The sequence below is a fragment of the Myxine glutinosa genome, chromosome 2 (assembly GCF_964187855.1).
Source record: "Myxine glutinosa chromosome 2, kmMyxGlut1.1, whole genome shotgun sequence".
NCBI classification, from domain to species: domain Eukaryota; kingdom Metazoa; phylum Chordata; class Myxini; order Myxiniformes; family Myxinidae; genus Myxine; species Myxine glutinosa.
In genome coordinates, this window is record NC_136262.1 from 185413916 (window position 1) to 185433051 (window position 19136).

The window sequence follows — 19136 nt, forward strand, 5'->3', positions numbered from 1 at the left end:
TATCTTGCGGCTACTACCATCGGACAGAATTGATTAATTTGCGGTGCAACTAAATTTTACTGCTGGTAGGTGTGTGGACTCATGACCCTTAGCCTATACACTACCCAATACCCATGTGTAAATATACGTGTAGACGTCCAATTATGTCTAAATTTTCCTCAGGCAAATATTCAACAATGCTAACAACCATGAGGAATGGGGTTATGCGGCGTATATAGGTCACAAATGGGCCATAAGGGTGTTGGAGCAATACTGCACATCACACTTGAAGCTATGGTCGGAAGAAAGCACATACGAGGTTACAAGATAAAAGTTATAAATAATCCATATATCCAGTTCACATTTTATCTGATGGCCAGAAAAATTGGACTGGCAGTGGGATACATCATTCATACGTGTAGACTCATTTAAGCACCTTTATTAGCTTAGGATTATTGCGGCCTAGCCTGTAGGTGTGCCCCACAAAACACCACGATAAGCTATTTATGCATCTTAACATCGAGTTCGTCCAAAGCGGAAAACCACCTTGCGAAGGAGGAGGGAAGGTGTGGGAAATTATGTCGCTCCAACCTCAATTGTGTGACCCAATTGGATAAGATTGGAGATTGGATCAAAATTGGAAATGGTGAACTAGAAGCTAATCCAGATAATGGACGGTTCGCCATTCCCAGAAAATTGTGTGCAATTACTGCAATAAATGAAGAGCTCAAAGACGCTGTTTACCTGTATCTTAAACAACTATATCAATCAAGACCTACCTGGCTGAGAGGGCTAAACTTTCTCCAAGAAATGAGCAAACCAATGCGATCAATAAAGAACTCTTGCAAAAGTTCCGACACAAAAAAGTATATACTTTTTGCAGCTGCAGCTGCATACAAGACTACTGCCCATCGATAAGGTCCTCAATGAATACGAGACAACTGCTTACCCGAGTGAATTGCTGAACTCACTCGATCCCTCTGGATTTTTCCTCAGGCAAATATTAAACAATGCGAACAACCATTAGGAATGGGGTTATGTGGCGTATAAAGGTCACAAATGGGCCATTAGGGTCTTGGAGAAAATACCGCACATCACACTTTAAGCTATGGTCAGAAGAAAGCACATACACAGGCTAGGCCGCAATAATCCTAAGCGAATAAAGGTGCTTAAATGAGTCTACACGCATGAATGATGTATCCCACTGTCAGTCCTATTTTTCTGGCCATTTGTTTCAAATATTGTTTCAAAATTTGGGAATCGTGAAATTAAAACATATTGGCCTTTATATTGAACCTTGATAATAGCAGTCTCAACACAGTGCTCCATTAACTGTTTTACAACTAATTTGGTACCACTGACTAATTGTGCATGATCAATATTTCTGAGGCACATGATGGGTGCAGCAACTTTAAGCTCAAAATTGTTGAACCTGTCATGTATCACAATCTGCATGCTCTACCTTTACGTTTTTCATTCAGTGTGAAACACAAACAAACCGATTGTTAAAATGACCATCAAATATCGAAAGCATCGGCGTTACATCTCTTCCAACAAAACGGTACATATAGGCCTGAGGCGTTATGCCTACCCTTTGGACCGCTTCAGACAAATTAATCCCTGGTTTCTTAATACAGGAGTGTATCGTTTCAGTAGTATCGTTTTCGTAATAGTAATAATATAGTAAATATGACCATAACAATTTAATCCCAATGTCGTGAATACAAAGTTGATGGATTGAAGCGGTGTATGGTTCATGATTCCATGATAAGCGGTGTACGGTACTAATAACCACGGAAGTAAGGAATTCGCCTCGGTTTTTTGATAGCATGTTATTAACCCAACCATTGTGGGGTATATAGATTACAGTACATCTTCCCTCAGTTCCATAAGTAAAACTTACCTTATGGATGTTGGGATTCCTCCAAATTTCTTTCGGTGAATCCTCCAAATTTCCAAATTCCTCCAAAAACTTACCAAAAAAAGCGAATCATATGTGTTTGTGGTTTATAATATTTTACAAGCCCAGCTATGCTGCTGTTAGACTTTTGGTCTTGTTTACAGAAAAATGAAGGACCACGAAGCGGTCTCTTTGAAACCGAGCGACTGTAACTAGATTGAAGATACATTTTCCGGTGTGTTAACCGCACCCATGTTTTCCACCCTCAAAAAAAATAAAAATGATGTAGGACTGGAAGTGCATAGTCTTATCAGCCGTGTCATCGGGTACATGTTGGGAGATGTGTGTGCGGCGTCAAACCGACAGATTATGGTGTGCCATGAACCTGTAGGCCAACGACGGGCTGGTCCTGAAGTCCCCAATGTCATCCTCGTTAGCTGAGCTCGTCACCTTCAGCATGAGAGCAAGTGTAGTAAATGAAAAACGTGTAAATTCAAACTATTTTCCCATTATAAGAGGCAGAGGTTGGGGAAAGTGCCGCCTCCATCCTCATCTTATTGTCCTATTTCTACTATTACAGTGGTTTATTATTTAAATTATAATGTTTCAGATCCACCTGGCGTTCCTTCTCCAGCAGTAGAAGTTCCTCATTTGATAGCTCCGTCCAGTATGAGTCCAGCAACTCCACATCACCCTGCTGCACCTCATCAAAGCCCTCCTCCACCTCTGGCCATTGACGACGTTATGTCGTGTATTTAACACATCATTATTCTCGTTGAAACCTTTAAAGCTGTGAACAAATTGAGGGCAAAGTTTCCCCCATACATCATTAATACAGGAACGGATGACTTCCCTCCAACACTACTCAACATTACATAGAACATCCCTTATTGTAAAGGCATTGAAATTCAGCATTGATTGTTTTTAAGACCTTCACTCTTTCATTCCTCTTTTTTCCCGCTTCTGGAAGAAATTCTCACACTCTTCAATCCCACTCCTCCCTCCAGCACCCTTGTCCTGTGTACCCCACCCCAGCCTTCTCCCTTCCACAGATCTCCTGATGCACCTGTTCTCTACTGTTGTTGTACTTCCCTCTCTCTCCCCCTCTTGTCTCCCACTCCCTTTATTAGTCCCCTACCGGTGTACATCGGAGGGGACTATAGGTTTGCATTCCGCCCCTCCGTCTGTCAGTCTGTCCGTCTGTCAGTCCGTCACGCAAAGAACAGCTTTCTGGACTTTTTTTTCTAAACTCTTAATGCTAATGATCTCAAACTTGCTACATGGTTTGCTCATGATAAGTTACAGATCAAGTTGGAACTTCACGACGTTTCGATCATTTTTGACAAAGTTATGGCACTTTGAACTTTGCTAATTTCCCCAACAGTTTTCCGGATGACAGACTGCCGGTAGGGGACATGTATTGCAGCGCAATACTCAGAATGCTTGTTAGTCCCCTACCGGTGTACACCAGAGGGGACTATAGGTTTGCACTCCGTCCTTCCGTCAGTCAGTCAGTCCGTCACGCAAATAACAGTTTTCCGGACTTTTTTTCTAAACTGTTAATGCTAATGATTTCAAACTTGGTACATGGTTTCCTCATGATAAGTTACAGATCAAGTTCCAACTTCACGACGTTTCGATCATTTTTGACAAAGTTATGGCACTTTGAACTTTGGTAATTTCCCCAACAGTTTTCCGGACTATAATTTGGAGTGCGGTAAGTCAAAGCTGTTAATATTCCTTTTTTTAAACTCCAATTTACATTCTGTTTCCACTTTTAGTGAGAAGTAGGGATCTGTGCAACCATTCATGAACTTTATTTGGTGCAAATCGGATAATCTTTAGCCGAGTTACCTCAGACCGTGAGTTGGTAATTATATAATCCACACAGTGCAATACGTGCAGGCTGCTCCACGGAGCGACCTTGCAGGCTTATTAGTCCCCTACCGGTAGAGGACATGTATTGCAGCGCAATACTCAGAATGCTTGTTTTATATAATATCTGTGTTAGCTCTTACATGAGCTGTGACTTCATATCCCAAATTTTTTTTTTTTTCTGTATCTGTGTATTAACCGCTTCCCTAACTTTTACCTTTTTTGCCAATACAAAAGTGCGGTTAATACACCGGAAAATACGATACTACTCCATGCAGCTGTATAAATCAAATTGGCACCCCTTTATATGAACTCTTCTGGAGCATTACTTGGTTCCTCCTAAGAACACAAGGGTAGTCCAGCTTGCACATGAGATCTTTTGAATGTCCCTTTTTTTCTATCGTCTGGCATTTTCCACAAGCCATGGAATGTCCTTCTTTTCTATTGTTCGATATTTTCTACAAGCTATGGAATGTCCCTTCTTTTCTATAGTTTGCCACGTGGCACATACATATAAAGGGGCCTTTTCTATGCCCCTGGCATTTTCCCCAAGAATGTGTTGATGTACTAGACAGCCTCTAGGGTCCCGTTTGTTTCTTTTTATTTCAACTTTTGGTGTTTTAAGAGGTTTTATTTTGTACATATATAGTCAAAGCTCTTGGAAGAACTAGTTTGACTCCCATTTCTGTTTTGATTGGGTTGTTTGAGTCACATTGCTTGTCCCTGGGTGAGATGCAGTGCTACTAAATCAGTTACTACAGAAGCCACATATAAATGTCGTTTCTGTGGTGAATGACGCTGATAAATAATTCTGTGACACTATGTACAGCAGAGCCACACTTTCTTTCCTATGAGCCAACTATTTGTCATTACGCATGAGGTGGTGGACAGTGACAGTGGCTTCAAGCCTGTGCACATGATGTGTACAAGTTAGAGGGTGTGGGGTGTGGAAATGGTTTCGATTTCTGTAATGCAGTATTTCCCTTTGAACCCCAATTTTAGGGGTACATGCAACATAATTCTTTATACATAGAAGTTCCTTTTCTTTTAAGCTAAATGTACTTATGCAGGATTTGAGTATTTGATTTGAGTACATACAGGTTTAAGGCTGTTTTATGTCCTCATCACTCATTATTGTTTTTCAGGGATATAGGTATGGACCCTGTGATTCTTAGTTACCATGATGTTGTGCTCCGCCGCTCTGATGTCAAGTTGCTTACGGCACCTTGCTGGCTGAATGACAGTGTAATCGGCTTTGCCTTTGAGTACCTTCAAAAGGAGGAGTTTTCAACCTGCATCGACTCTGCTGCATTCATCAGCCCGGAAGTGACACAATTCATAAAGTGCAGTTACACGGAAGATCTGGGGTCATTTCTTGAACCTCTGGAGCTCCCACGAAAAAAGGCCATCTTTCTGGCAGTAAATGACCACAATGAGCCACAAACGTCTGGTGGCAGTCATTGGAGTTTGCTGCTCTTCAACAGGTACTGAGTGCTCGTGCATGCCACTTTTATTGCCTTTGATTGTGCTTTTATGTTTCACTTCACTTAGGGTCTGTTGAGTGATGAAACTGGTGCTTGGGTATACTTTAGGGATAAGTGGAGCTTTATTGTTCAAGCATGAAGTAGCTGTTGAATGAAACTAGAAAGGATCAGTTCAACTACCTCTGTGCTGCACTTCAATGCTAACTGACTGGCCTGGCCTTCAATTTATCAAGCAACAGCATTCTTTCATTTTACATTCATTTCTCCATACTGGAATTCGATGGTCTGATTGCTACCAACTTGCTTCATGTCCATTCCTCTGTCTCCCTTCTTGCATTCCTAACTTAAGTCTTGTCCTTGCTTATAATTACAATCTGTACCTGCAAAAAAAAAAAGACTTTGATAAAAATGTACGCTATAGTAAATACATTTTGTTTGACTCCATATCACACATAGAAACTAGAACCGCATTCGGTAGAGTGCATACTTCCGCCAGGCTGAACAGGTTACGTTTTGTATCCCACTGATAAGCCTGATCTGGATCTGTCCATGAACCAAAATCTTAATCTGCTTGTTCTTGTAATCTAAGCTACTCATCCACACAGTTTTGTCCATACCAGTCCAAAACTTTTTGAGATATCCTGCTGTATATCGTTTTTGGCCTCAACTCTCAATGGTGAAGAATCACTTTAAAAATTTTAGTATCCAGATCCGGATGTTTACCAAAATCGAATCGCCTCATTCTTGTCACACACCCAACCTGCCCACTAAGTTTCGTCTGAATCCAAGTATAACTTTGAGATATCCTGCTCACAGCCCGAGAAACAGACATGGGTGAAAACAAAAATAATTTATCATGCATGGCGATGTGCATGGAACCATTGTTACCCTCACCAGAGCAGAGGGTATTGCATTTGGGTATGTATGTCTATCAATAACGTACTATTAAAATGTGATTACGTCTATTAACTAGATGGTATTCATACATAGAATATTTACACTGTGCAGCCGACTTGGTGCAAGCCAACTCTTCTGTTTGTTTTAAGGGTTTTTTTTATTTGATCCAATATGGCTGCCGGACCACATGACCGATGACATCATAAGTTTACTTTCTCCAATATAATTGTTGTGTAGATCACGCTCAATAAATTTCAAATTGATCGGACGAAGCGTTGTACTTTTCAAATACAGTGTTGCATTTTAAGCATTTAAACAACAGGCATTTTAAGGCCATTTTCCCTGCTATAGCGGGGGTTAGCCTTGCGGTCCCCATGACAATCTTCTCCATTTTGCCATATTTTCTGCATCTCCCCTTGTTAACCGCCTTGCCCGCATTTCTTCTTCCACCAACTTTAGCCAAGTCTTTCTCGGTCTTCCCCGTCCTCTACTTCCTTCTACATTCATTTCCATCATTCTTCTCAACCAGTCACATTCATCCTTCCTCAACACATGACCAAACCATCTCAACCTGTTTCTCTTCACAGCATCAATCACAGGCTCTATTCCCATCATCTTTCGCAATTCATAATTTGTCTTCCTCTCTCTCAACGATACTCCGCACGTCCACCGAACTATTCGCATTTCCACCCTTTCCAGCCTGCGTTGCTGCTCTACGTTCATTACTCATAGTCCGTGGGCTGAGTAGGGTTTACATGCACCCCCCCCCCCCCACAACTTAACTTCCCGGGTATGTCCATGTACCCCCCACCCTAGGGGTTAGGACAAACCATGTTAACAGAAAAAAAACTCATTCCCAAGGTACCTCCCACGCATATTTTGATGTTACCCCCCCTGTGTCAGTGATTTCCCAAAACTAGGGGTAGGCGAAATTCAAATGGCCATAACTTTTTACCTCGTCATCCTATGGTTGCATATGACCCCTCAAAATGTTTGTCCTGGGACACTCTTTACAATGATATGTGTTATATGCAAATGAGGTCACTAATGAGGTCACCAGAGGTCAAACTATGAGGGAATGAGTTTTTTTTCTGTTAACATGGTTTTTCCTAACCCCTAGCGTGGGGGGGTACATGGACATACCCGGGAAGTTAAGTTGTGGGGGGGGGGGGGGGGTGCATGTAAACCCTACTCACCCCACGGACTATCATGTCTCGCTCCCATAAATCACAGCACTTCTCACACATGCAGAGTACACCTTTCCCTTCAGCTTCAACGACACTCCCCTCCCCGACAGCACGCCACTCAGTTCCCGAAACTTCTTCCATGCACATCTCACTCTCGCAACCGTTGCCGAGCCTGATCCACCTTCTCCATTCAGCATGTCTCCTAGGTAGCAAAATGTTTTCACACCTTCCAGCTTCACGCCATCTCCAAGATCCAACTCAATATTTCCTCCATCTGCAGCTCCCTCTGTGCACACCTTACACTTGAATGTAGCTGCCACACTGGTTAATGACCCTCTCAAACCACTACATTTTTGATGAACCCACTCAGCACATATTGTACATTGAATGGAGTTCACTCTGACACCCTTCCTGCACACAGCACACGGCCAATTCCCAGTTCTTTCCACCTCTCCACATGCTTTACCACTTGTCATCACCTTCGTCTTTCCGATATTCACCTTCAGACCTTTTGCCTCCATACGTTCCTTCCACTTGTTCATCTTCTTCTTCAGTCCATCCATACTTTCTGCAATCAACTTCAGATCATCTGTATATGACAACTCCCACGTCAAATCCTTATTTACCTTCCGAGCCAGTACCTCCATCACAGCTACAAATAGTAGTGGACTTAGTACCGACCCCCGATGCACTCCCACCTTCACCTCAAACTCACCACTGTTCCCGTCCTTCGTCCTTGCAGCTGTGCACGCTCTCTCGTACATTGCCATCACTACTCTGACCAACCATTCCTCCCCTCCTAACTTCCTCAATGCCCATGTCACTACTTCGCGTGGAACCCTATTGAATGCTTTCTCAAGATCAACAAACCCAAGAAATAACTTCTTCAAGGATGTAATGTGTATGTGTGTGTCAAAATATCAAAGTATTTGTGTGTAATTGTTTTTTTTCTTTATTTTTTACGCAGAACTGAAAATTCCTTTCATCACTTTGACTCGCTTGGCAAAAGCAACTTGAGCCACGCCCGTCGGCTTGCCCGACAGCTTGAGCCTTTTCTCGGCCTGGGCAGCAAAACACCAGCATTAATACACGAGAGTGCACCTTCACAGAGCAACGCATATGACTGTGGTGTCTACGTTATCTGCAATGCGCTCCTCCTCGGTCGCTGGCTGCTCCTTGGGGAGAGCTTGCTGCAGCTTTCACACATCGTCACTCCAGCCTACGTCACCCAGCAACGGGACGAGTGGCGGCAACTGGTGGAAAGACTTGCCGAAGGGGGAAAGTAACCTTATAGTGTGAAACAGTTGTGGGCTTGGTTGTATATTTATCCTCGTCTTTATTACATATGCAATGTTTGATTTATTACTGAGAGTTTTATGTGTTCATAAGTGATTCCATAATTGGAAGAGGCATGGGTTTGGCTCTAAGACAAAGATACCAGAAAACACAGGAATTGACCAGACAAACACAGTCGTTGACCTTGGTGGGAAGAAACTTTCTGGAACATCTGAACACTGTCCCAACAGTACCATCCACTGGTGCCTCTTTTCTCTCTGCAGTCACTAGGGAAGGTCTCCTCCCTCTTACCCCCTCCCACTCCTCTCCACGGGGTTCCAACCCACAGGGTTTGTTTGCACTCTTTGCTCTAAATGCTGAGCATCACCAGGAAGCAGCACATACCACATAAATCATTGGTATGACTCGACCAGGATGTGAATTAAACTGCTGGAGTACCAGACTCAAGAGCAGAGGCTCAAACTACAATGCCACAGAGGCTGGTTTCCATCGCCCAGAATAGTCTAGAAATTGGGTTTTGAAATGTGTCACAAAAGTGTCCTTGTACAGTTTGTATCTACGTGTACATGTACAAAATGTAGTATGCATTATTTGCATGATGATATTACCAAAGGTATTGGGACAGTCAGGAAATATATTGTCATTAATCCACGTCTGTTTATTTGATTTCTCATTGGGTGTTGATCCGCCTTTCGCAATAAGCACAGCCTCGACCCTGACACTAACTTATTACCATATTTGCCCCACGTACGTCAAGCGAAAAGTGGGGTTCAGCAATTTGTTCATGTCTGTATGTCATTCTCTCTACAAACGTCAGTTTGTTGACAAAATTAGTTTTTAAGGACGTCATAAAGGACACAAACAACAGGTGTGAACAGTAAATTATACGTGTTAAATAAGGTGGTTTAAAGAAACACTCCAGCAACGGCGGTAAACTTCTGGAATGTTTTTCTTCAACCTTTAAAATATCTATTTTATTTTAGTTGAATTACGAGTATATACTTGAACACAAATCACATTTTTAGCTTTTCAGACTTGAATTATGACATCTTACATCATCACGACCAATGAAATTTAGCGCTCGTAAGCCTCACACATGTCCTTGTTTCTTAAAACAGTGTTGGGTAATGTGTCCTTTTTTCTTAAAACAGTGTTGGGTAATGTGTCCTTTTTTCTTAAAACAGTGTTGGGTAATGTGTCCTTCTTTCTTAAAACAGTGTTGGGTAATGTGTCCTTATTTCTTAAAACAGTGTTGGGTAATGTGTCCTTCTTTCTTAAAACAGTGTTGGGTAATGTGTCCTTGTTTCTTAAAACAGTGTTGGGTAATGTGTCCTTCTTTCTTAAAACAGTGTTGGGTAATGTGTCCTTCTTTCTTAAAACAGTGTTGGGTAATGTGTCCTTGTTTCTTAAAACAGTGTTGGGTAATGTGTCCTTCTTTCTTAAAACAGTGTAACATAGTATCAGGCCTACATTACACCATTCCGCACTCTATGGTTTGTTGAGCTTGATGTCCCCGTAATTTTGGTGTGCCTATCCTATTTTCAAAATTTAACATGCCTTATCGTCTTCTGTTTATGGAGGACGTTACCCACAGTTGGTTTAAGTCTGACTTATCTTTGAATTGTCTCGTCTGGGTTTGATTCTCAACACAACTACAGTCTTGGTTTGGTGCCTTTCAGACCAGGATGTTGCATCACAAAGTGTGCCACCCCTATGTTGGATGTTAAGATGGGTACCCGTCCACCAGCATTATTTGATGAATGTCACTTGGTGTCTTTCACATAGATTAAGTAAGTAGTCCATGAGCTGTAGGGGCCCAACTACCCCAAAATTGGTGAACCTATATATTTTTTGAAAGTTTCCAACATACCCTCCAAGAAAATGTATGACATGTGATAAATTGGTACTCTATATGGGTTCTGGGATGTTTAAACTTGCGCTTCCAACTCACTAATTTTCTACTTTTAAGGGGTATAGGTAGGTGAAGGCTGGCAGGATGGTGTAGGTCTTAGAGGTATGCATACTCGCCTCTAAACTGTATAGCCTGGGTTTGAATCTTGGCCCAACTATAAACGATCATGCCGGTGTTTTGCAGGCAGGCCGATTCACCAATGTGTGTGTCGTCCCTCAGATGGACGTTAAACTGGGCGTCCTGTTGGCCGGCATTCGTTGGTGGATATTAAAGATGCTATGGTATCCTTCACGAAGAGTACACGAGCTATATCACCATCACTCTGGCCCATATTCCTGTCCGAACTTATACTGAGAAGGCAACGCCAAACTAGCCAGTATAACCCTTGCCAATAAACTGCTTTGGCAGCACTGATGCTCTGCAACAGTTTCTGGTACATCAGACTCAGAAGACGTAGTTGATTGGTCATAACTCGAGTTGACACTAAGGAAGCCTTTAAAATTACCATGCACTGTGGTATTCAATTGCTACGACATAATTGTGGGACCATGTCCAAACGTCACGAGAAATAGTGAAATGTACACAAGCTTCGATGTAACTTTCTGCTAATAACATAACTTATTAGAAATGGCTTAAAGCATCTTCCGTACATCAGCCGTACTTTTATTAAGTTTGAACATCTTATATGTAGTAACTTATAACGATGTAGCAACTGGAGAGCTCAGAGAACACGATAACCCATGCAGTTACTTCAATTTTAATAGAATGATAATTTTAACGCTCGTTTGAAAAAATCATAAAATCCGTAAGTTTAGTGCGATTGAAGTAGTGCAGAAGCAGTCCCGAACACCATCCCATTAAACCTTTATTTATATTGAATTGTACGAATCGGAATATGAAGATGAGTCTGGGACACCTGCACGAATGAACTCCAAACATATTCCTCATGTTTCTTTCTCAAGCTTGATTTTCAAGGAAGTTGGGGTTTGGGAAGTCTGTGAGCTGCTGATCGATATCTTGCACAGATCCACCAGTTTTATCATTTTCTTGTTTTTGAGAATGTCTATGTTGATTACGTTACACACACCAGCAAATGCAACATGATTGGCTTCAACTAGTTCACCAGCTTGCCTCTGTCATTCGTCGTCATTTTTGCTCCACCATTTTGCAGGCCCCTCCCTGTAAGATGATGTTTTGCTTCACATGCAAATAAATCTTGGCCCCTGATCCATAATAGCAGCTTCTCTTCTTCATTGTGCTCAGCCATCAATCAATCACCAAGACAGATTTCCAACCATCACATTCAAGCTAACACTTTCCTTCAGTTGCCCATTGGCCTTGATTTTCTTCCTCCCTTTAGAATTGCAGAAATTACAATCTGTCTTGAACAAGACATCACCACGTTTATCTGAACTTCTACTTGCTCTGCTGGAACTTGATGGTTCAGATGTCAGATTCTTTAGCAAGGCAGTTGAGATTCATAATAAACCTCGATATCACCCTCTCTCTGTTCTCTTCACCCTCTCTTTTGCTCAAGGTCATCTGTCATCTGCTTGAAAATAAACCAACATTACCGCTTTACACAAAAAATGTGCAAAAACAGATCCTTGCAACTACAGACCAATCAGCCTGCTCCCAATAATCAGCAAGGTCATGGAATCAATCATCACTGCTGACATCAAATCCTTCTTCTTCTCAAATGGCTTGATCTCGGATCATCAATTTGGATTCAGACCAGGTCATTCTACTCTGAACATGTTGCTTCTGCTGTCTCAACAATGGATGGAGGTCCTCAATGCCAAACAGGAAATCAGAGCTGTCTCCCTTGACATATCTCGTTCCTTCGATATGGTCTGGCACCCAGCTCTGCTCACCAAACTCTTCTCTGATGGTATCCAGGGAAATCTCCATGCTCGGCTTACGGACTTCCTCTCCAGTCGTAGTCAACGTGTGGCCCTGAATGGAATTCTCTCATCTCCCCTTCCTGTCTAGGCTGGAGTTTCTCAAGGCAGTGTTCTGGTCCCCATGCTTTTCTTGGTCTTCAGCTGACTCTGGAAAATCCTCTCTATCTCTTCGCTGGTAACTCCACTCTCTGCCGCTCCATATCTCATCCCTCAGATCGGCAGGCAGCAGCCTCTTCACTCTCTGCAGACCTGGATAAAATCACAAACTGGTCAACCAAGTGGAACACGTCTTTCAATCCTGACAAATCTCACACTCTCACAATGTCTCTCTGAAAGGACCGTCTGGAAAACCCTCCCATCTACTTTCTGAACAATTCCTCGAAGAAGTTCTGTCATTCAAGCTTTTGGGTCTCACTATCTGCATTGATCTTTCCTGGGAAAACGACATTTCCAAGCTGGCCTCCAAAGCCATTCGTCAACTGGGCATCCTCCGTCGTGCAAAGTCCTTCCTCAGCACTTCTGAGTTCCTCGCCACTTTCAAAGCTTTAATCCACAGTTCAATGGAATACTGCTCTCCCCTCTGGGCTGGTACCCCTGCCTCACACCGAGCTCGGCTTCACGCTGTGGAACCCAAAGCATTCAGAATCATTGGAATCTCCCGCATGAAGCTGATTCTGAGGGCCTTTCACTCGCTCACTGCAGGCAGGTTGGTGGTCTTTCTGTCTTCTACCGACTTCTCTCAAGCCTAGCTTCCCCAGCTCTATCTGTGTTGTGTCCCCCAAATATTCCTTCAGGGTGCTGAAGGTCTGCCAGCAACCCTCTTCTGGTGAAACTACCAAAATCAAGACTCTCTGCTCACCTTCACTCTTTCATTCCTATTTCTCCCGCCTTTGGAACAATCTCCCACTCTCTTCAATCCCACTCCCTCCTCCAGGTCTTTAAAACAGCTGTTCACCACCACCTCTTATCTTCCCCCATCCAAAACCTTGATCTTTTCTACCCCTGTTAATACAAATAGAAATTCACCTCTTTCAATCTCCGACTTCTTTCCTGAAATTCCTAGTAGTGTCAACTTGTTTTATACCGTATGCCCCTCCCACCACCCCCTTGCCCTCCCCTCCTCTTCAGCTCACCCCCCACCATCCCCCACCCTCTCCCTTCAACAGATCTACCGATGTCCCTGTTCCCTACTGTTGTGCTTGTGTGCTTCCCTCTCTCTTCCCCTCTTGTCTCTCGCTCCCTTTATTATATGTTTTATGTGTCCATTTATGTTTTTGTGTATAATGTGATTGCTCTTACACGAGACTCGACTTTGTTATTAGAGTATTTTCCTTTTTGTATACATTGTCTGTGATATCCATGATGCTCTGTGATGACATGAGGGATAGGTTTGCACATTTATGTCATCCGGTGGACTGAACCCAGAGGTTGACAACGTCTTTGCTTGCATATCTCCTTCAACCTAGCAAGTTTGCTATCAGCATCCTTAGAAGCAGATAGTACTTGAAGTGGTCCACATTTTAGTCCTGGGATATGAATGATGTATGATGTTCGGTGTCATGTCGGACACTTCTATCATCCTTAGGAGACTTTGAAGATGGACCCACTCCAGCTGTCTGTGTTGAACTTCGTGCTTTAGACATCTTTTACATGAATGCAGATCTGAAAATGGAAGAAGAAGAAGAAAGAATTATTGGAAGACAAGAAAAAATGGAAGGCAGGGATTTGTTTTTTTGTTCAGTGTGCTGACAGTAGCTCACCTAATCTTTGTGAAGGACACCAAGGGGTCTTTAACATCCACCAACAAACGCTGGCAGACGGAACGCTCAGTTTTACGTCCATCTGAGTTTATGGCGTACACATTGATAAATCACTCTGCCTATGAAAGAAATATTGTTACGTTTGTGGGGGTAGGTGATGACATACCATAGTAGATAGAACTGTGTAGGGTAGCATGCACCGCGTGTGAGTAGGAAGCCAATCTCGATGTATTTAGGTCGAAAAACGGTGAGCTTAAGATCGTTTAGCGTCTTCACACGTGGGGTGGAGCTTGTGTTAACCAGATAGGGTTAAGATTAGTTTCTCCCAGTATGTGATTGCCTCCTGTGATTTTTCCCTTTGTGTTGTTACAATTATAACAAGCCGGCCATAAAAACGCACGTGTTTAACCAACAACAACAACAATCACTGACTACCCGGACATTACGATCGACAAGTAAACCCCGCCCAACCGCCCCATAACGACCGACAGAAGCCGAACATTCCTGAACGACGGCTAAGCTCTGCCCCCAAGGAATCTTAACCGACAGGCCACGCCCCGAGCTTCGTCATTGGTCGGGAAGACATGGAGTGATGTAATAGAGCTCGGGCGATTGGATGGCATGACGTCAGAGCGAGAAGGTTCGAGAGCTAGGAGGAAGGAGAATCGCTGACACTCTCCCTCTCGTTCTGGCTTTCGTATTGGGTGGTCGCTCTTTGGTTTTGTGGCTCGGCTGCTTGTGGCTCACGTGCGCTTGTGAAGAGAGCTTTCGGAGCCTTGTGGGACTCTTGGGTTTTTGTGCTGGCCGAACGAGAAGCTCGCATTTTGTTGGAAAGCGGCGCCATTTGGTGTGTGTGGACTTGGTGCTGAGAGAGGGCGGTGTTGGCAATTACGTTCAGGAGGAGGTGTTGGCGGCGGTTTGTGGGGCTCTTGGTGCGTCGGACAGAGTGGAGAGCGAAAGAGGACCATCCACACGAATTACCGCACATTCTTGGTGCAGTGGAGAGCGACTCTGCACCATCTTGTGCGCTTCCCACATGGTGGCTCCGAGTTCTTACGACCACCAAGCTCCGAACAGTCCTCGGCAAGACCAAAGCTGAGTGCCTGCATAAAGGGGGGATTTTCTTTTGTTTTACCTTTCCCCTCGTCTCTTTTTGAGTCTGCGTATGGAGGTACCTCAATTAGAATTATAGGTTTACCTCAGCATTCGTTTTTATTCCGTGCATTACTTTCATTAAATCATTATTGTGGCATTTTTTATTTGTTGTGTCATGTTTCTTTGTTTGTGGAGTTCGAGTATAAGCCCCATGAGCTCCGTCCGTGCAGGTAATAGTGGGGCAGCTTAGCACCGAATTTCAAAGGGATGGGGACATGCCGGATAAAAGCACCAAAATTTTATCAGACAAACTTCAGGGTCCCAGCTATGATTCTATAACCGGCGCCAAGCGATACGACCACTCTTATTTGAATTTTTTAAATTATTTGTGAAATTTTTTTTTTGGGGGGTTTTTGGAAAAGAAATGTTTTTATTGCAGAAATGAGAATCTTTTCCGATCATTTTGGTGTAATTGTTTTTTAAATCGAACATCTAGAAGTATTTTAAAACAATATTTGAAAATTAGGTGTCTCGGGTGCATTTCCTCAATTTTTTTTAAACGTTCTAATTAACGTAGAAAGATGAAATAAACGTCATTTTAACGGGCTCGGGACAGCGCGTTCAATGCCGTTGGTTTCAGCGCTCTAACTTAATTAGGAAAAAATTTATGCCCGAAAAACCTGAAAGTCGGAGCCTGCCCTTAACACATACGAAAATCAAGAAAAATGGATACTCTTTCAGACCGTGCGTATATTCACCCAACATGGTGCAAAATTACTTCTCGGCTAAGCTACTTCTCACATTGGCAGCTGCATAGTTCGAAATTACATGGACATGTGAAGCATGTCCTTCTATCTGCAGTCTGATGAATGACGTGATCTGCCAACTTGGGGCCCTTGTGTGTCACTTGGGGCTCTCTGCTCACGCTTCTTGGTCTTCTTGCAGTTGTAAAGGATGACCTGTGAAGCTGTGAGACAGGCCTGTGAATCCGCTGTGTCCTGGTCTTTCAGATCAGCCCCTTTCATCAGCATGGTTATCAGGGATTTGAGTTGGGTCGGGACAGCGTTCTGCTGGCAGTCACTGGGGAAGGCACCATCAAAGTTGAACCCGCTTGAGCTGAAGATTTCATTTCGTACAATCCTGGCAGCTTTAGCCAAAATCAGAGCATCTCCCTCAAAGTCCTGTTTGAACGCCTGCTTCAGCATTTCCTGCATTCCTTGTTCACACACGAGTATCACTTGTTTCCCGTCACTTTGCTCTTGGGCGTGGGGGAAGTGATTCAAAACTTGCTCCTTGAAACGGCCCTTGTTGATGTCACTGGTAATACCAAAGTCTGCAAGGCGCTTCTTGTAGAGGTGCCTCAATGAGGCCAACTGGAAGCAAAATGTACCTTCTTCTATCTCGTTTTCAATGTGTGTGAGGAGTTCTACGAAAGCTCTTGCTTTGAACTTCTTCACATTCGCAAGTTCATCCTTGGAAGTTTCTCTTTGTCTCACTAGAGACCGATGACGATTCCGAAGACCAACGAGGCAAGCCAGATGATACTTTGCTTCCAGGGCAATAAGGTCACCGGCTCCTTCAATCCTGTCCATTAACTCTGTCTCTTGCAGATCGCTGGCCATAAACCTGACGTTATCATCTGCGCCTAGAGTTCTAAATTCATGCAGGAGTCCATCTTGCTTAGTGCAAAATATGCAGATGGTCTTGTAGAGCGATTGGCGCGGCCGCCGGCGCCTGCCTTCAGTAGTGCCACTTTCAGGGGTAACATCTCGCTCCCTCTTTCTTGCTCTTTCCAGTCTGTTTGCATTGAACTGTGAATGACAGGATTTGTGCCACTGTGCACGATTCCTCATGAGGTCATCCACAGTGATATCACTGCCGAAATGCAGCGGCACCGGCAACGAGTTCAGTTCTCTGAAGTGAGCCACATTTTCTAGGAATGATGCATAGGCCGCCGGTGCTGATGTGTCTGCTCCACGTGCATTCAAGGGGCAGCGCAGGGATTCAGGTGTAGTTTGTTGGCAAATTATGCACTGTGTCCATTCCATCTTCATGAAGTCTAGCCCTCGAAACCTGCAACACAAGGAAACACAATACAAGGAAAATTACAACATATAGCAACATATAGCAGATATAATTTCAACATATAGCAGATTTAATATAATATGCATGTAATTAAATAAAAAAAATATAAGTGTCTATTGTGCATGCATCTTGCTGTTCGGATCGTTTGGCGCCGGTTCTAGACTTGAAGCTTAGATGCTGAGGAAATGCACCCGAGACACCTAATTTTCAAATATTGTTTTAAAATACTTCTAGATGTTCGATTTTAAAAACAATTACACCAAAATGATCGGAAAAGACTATATTTCTCATTTCTGCAATAAAAACATTTCTTTTCCAAAAACCCCCCAAAAAATTTTCCCCAAAATTTTCCAAAAAACATTTCACAAATAATAAAGAATTTCGAATAAGAGTGGTCGTATCGCTTGGCGCCGGTTATAGAATCATAGCTGGGACCCTGAAGATTGCCTGATAAAATGTTGGTGCTTTTATCCGGCATGTCCCCATCCACTACCTAAGCTGCCCCACTATAAGCACTTTGGTCCCCTCACTCGCAGCGATGGACCACCCGCCAGTTTCGGCTACGCACCTCGAAATTTAAAACCGTTCCAGCCATTCGTCACCCTGCGGTGTTAACCCTTTGAGTACGGATGACATCCAGTGCCGCAACCCGCGAAAAAGTTTTGTGTACGGATGACGTTACTACACGTCATCGACTATACCTATAAATAGATCGTCAGTACGTGGTTGCATTCCCATACCAAAATGCCAAATTAATCCCATACCGGGGGTATTTTTATCAAAAAAAAATCCCGTACTCAAAGGGTTAACTGTTCGGGCTGACAGGACAATCTATCTATAATTCCAGTAATCTCTGTGTGTCTGTGTGTGTGTCTGTGTGTTTGTCTGTGACCGCTGTTTCTCGACAACCACGGGTCCGATATACTTGAAACTTGCCAGGTATATTGCTGGGGACCCGAGGATGTGCCTTTTCAAGGTTTCATATTAATCGGACAAGTAGTTACCGAGCTATGGCGATTTCTTTACCAAACTCCGCAAGCCGTTCGCTTTGGACCAAACCATTGCATGTAAATAGAGGGGGGGGGATTGTCACCGTACTCGCAAGCCGTTCGCTTTGGACCAAACCATTTCATGTAAATAGAGGGGGGGGGGGGGGGGGGGATTGTCACCGTACTCGCAAGCCGTTCGCTTTGGACCAAACCATTTCATGTAAATAGAGGGGGGGGATTGTCACCGTACTCGCAGGCCGTTCGCTTTGGACCAAACCATTTCATGTAAATAGAGGGGGGGGATATAATTTTAGATATATATATAGTACGGGCATGCCCTAGTATTAATAACCCTTGCCAATATATTGCTTCAATAGCTATCAACTGTGATGGACAATCAGTAAGAAGGGGGAAAATCTGTTAAATAATGTTTTAAACTAACCAGATCAAATGAAGTTTGTTAAAGCAATAGGAAGGAATTTTTATGTGATGATGAAACAAGAATGTGCTGATAAAAACCCAAAGTGTGAGTGATCGTGAGTTTTGACAATTCCGACCAAGAAAACAAGATGTGCACAACACGATACTTGCAAAATCATAATGAACAATAGTTACCATGGAAACAGCAATTTGGTAATTTGGAAAACAAGTGTTTAAGATGATGGAATGTTGTGCATCACAAATTTGTTTGATACATTTTCTAATTGCCACCTAATATATGTTTTGGATGGCATTGACCTTACTTGACCTTTGACTAATTTTGACCCAGAATT

At 43.1% G+C, this 19136-nt stretch overlaps 1 protein-coding gene across 3 annotated transcripts in view; it reads left to right on the forward strand.

Annotated features, from left to right (window-relative positions):
- SENP8 (SUMO peptidase family member, NEDD8 specific) overlaps positions 1–9269 on the forward strand; it is a 39485-nt gene extending 30216 nt beyond the window's left edge. For all 3 annotated transcript variants that reach the window (XM_068106603.2, XM_078772065.1, XM_068106604.2), the window contains exons 2-3: positions 4900–5238; positions 8290–9269. In XM_068106603.2, the coding sequence (XP_067962704.1) occupies positions 4910–5238; positions 8290–8608 (648 nt within the window). In that variant the 5' untranslated portion in view covers positions 4900–4909 and the 3' untranslated portion in view covers positions 8609–9269. The remainder of the gene's footprint in view (positions 1–4899; positions 5239–8289) is intronic.
- Positions 9270–19136: the final 9867 nt, after the last annotated feature.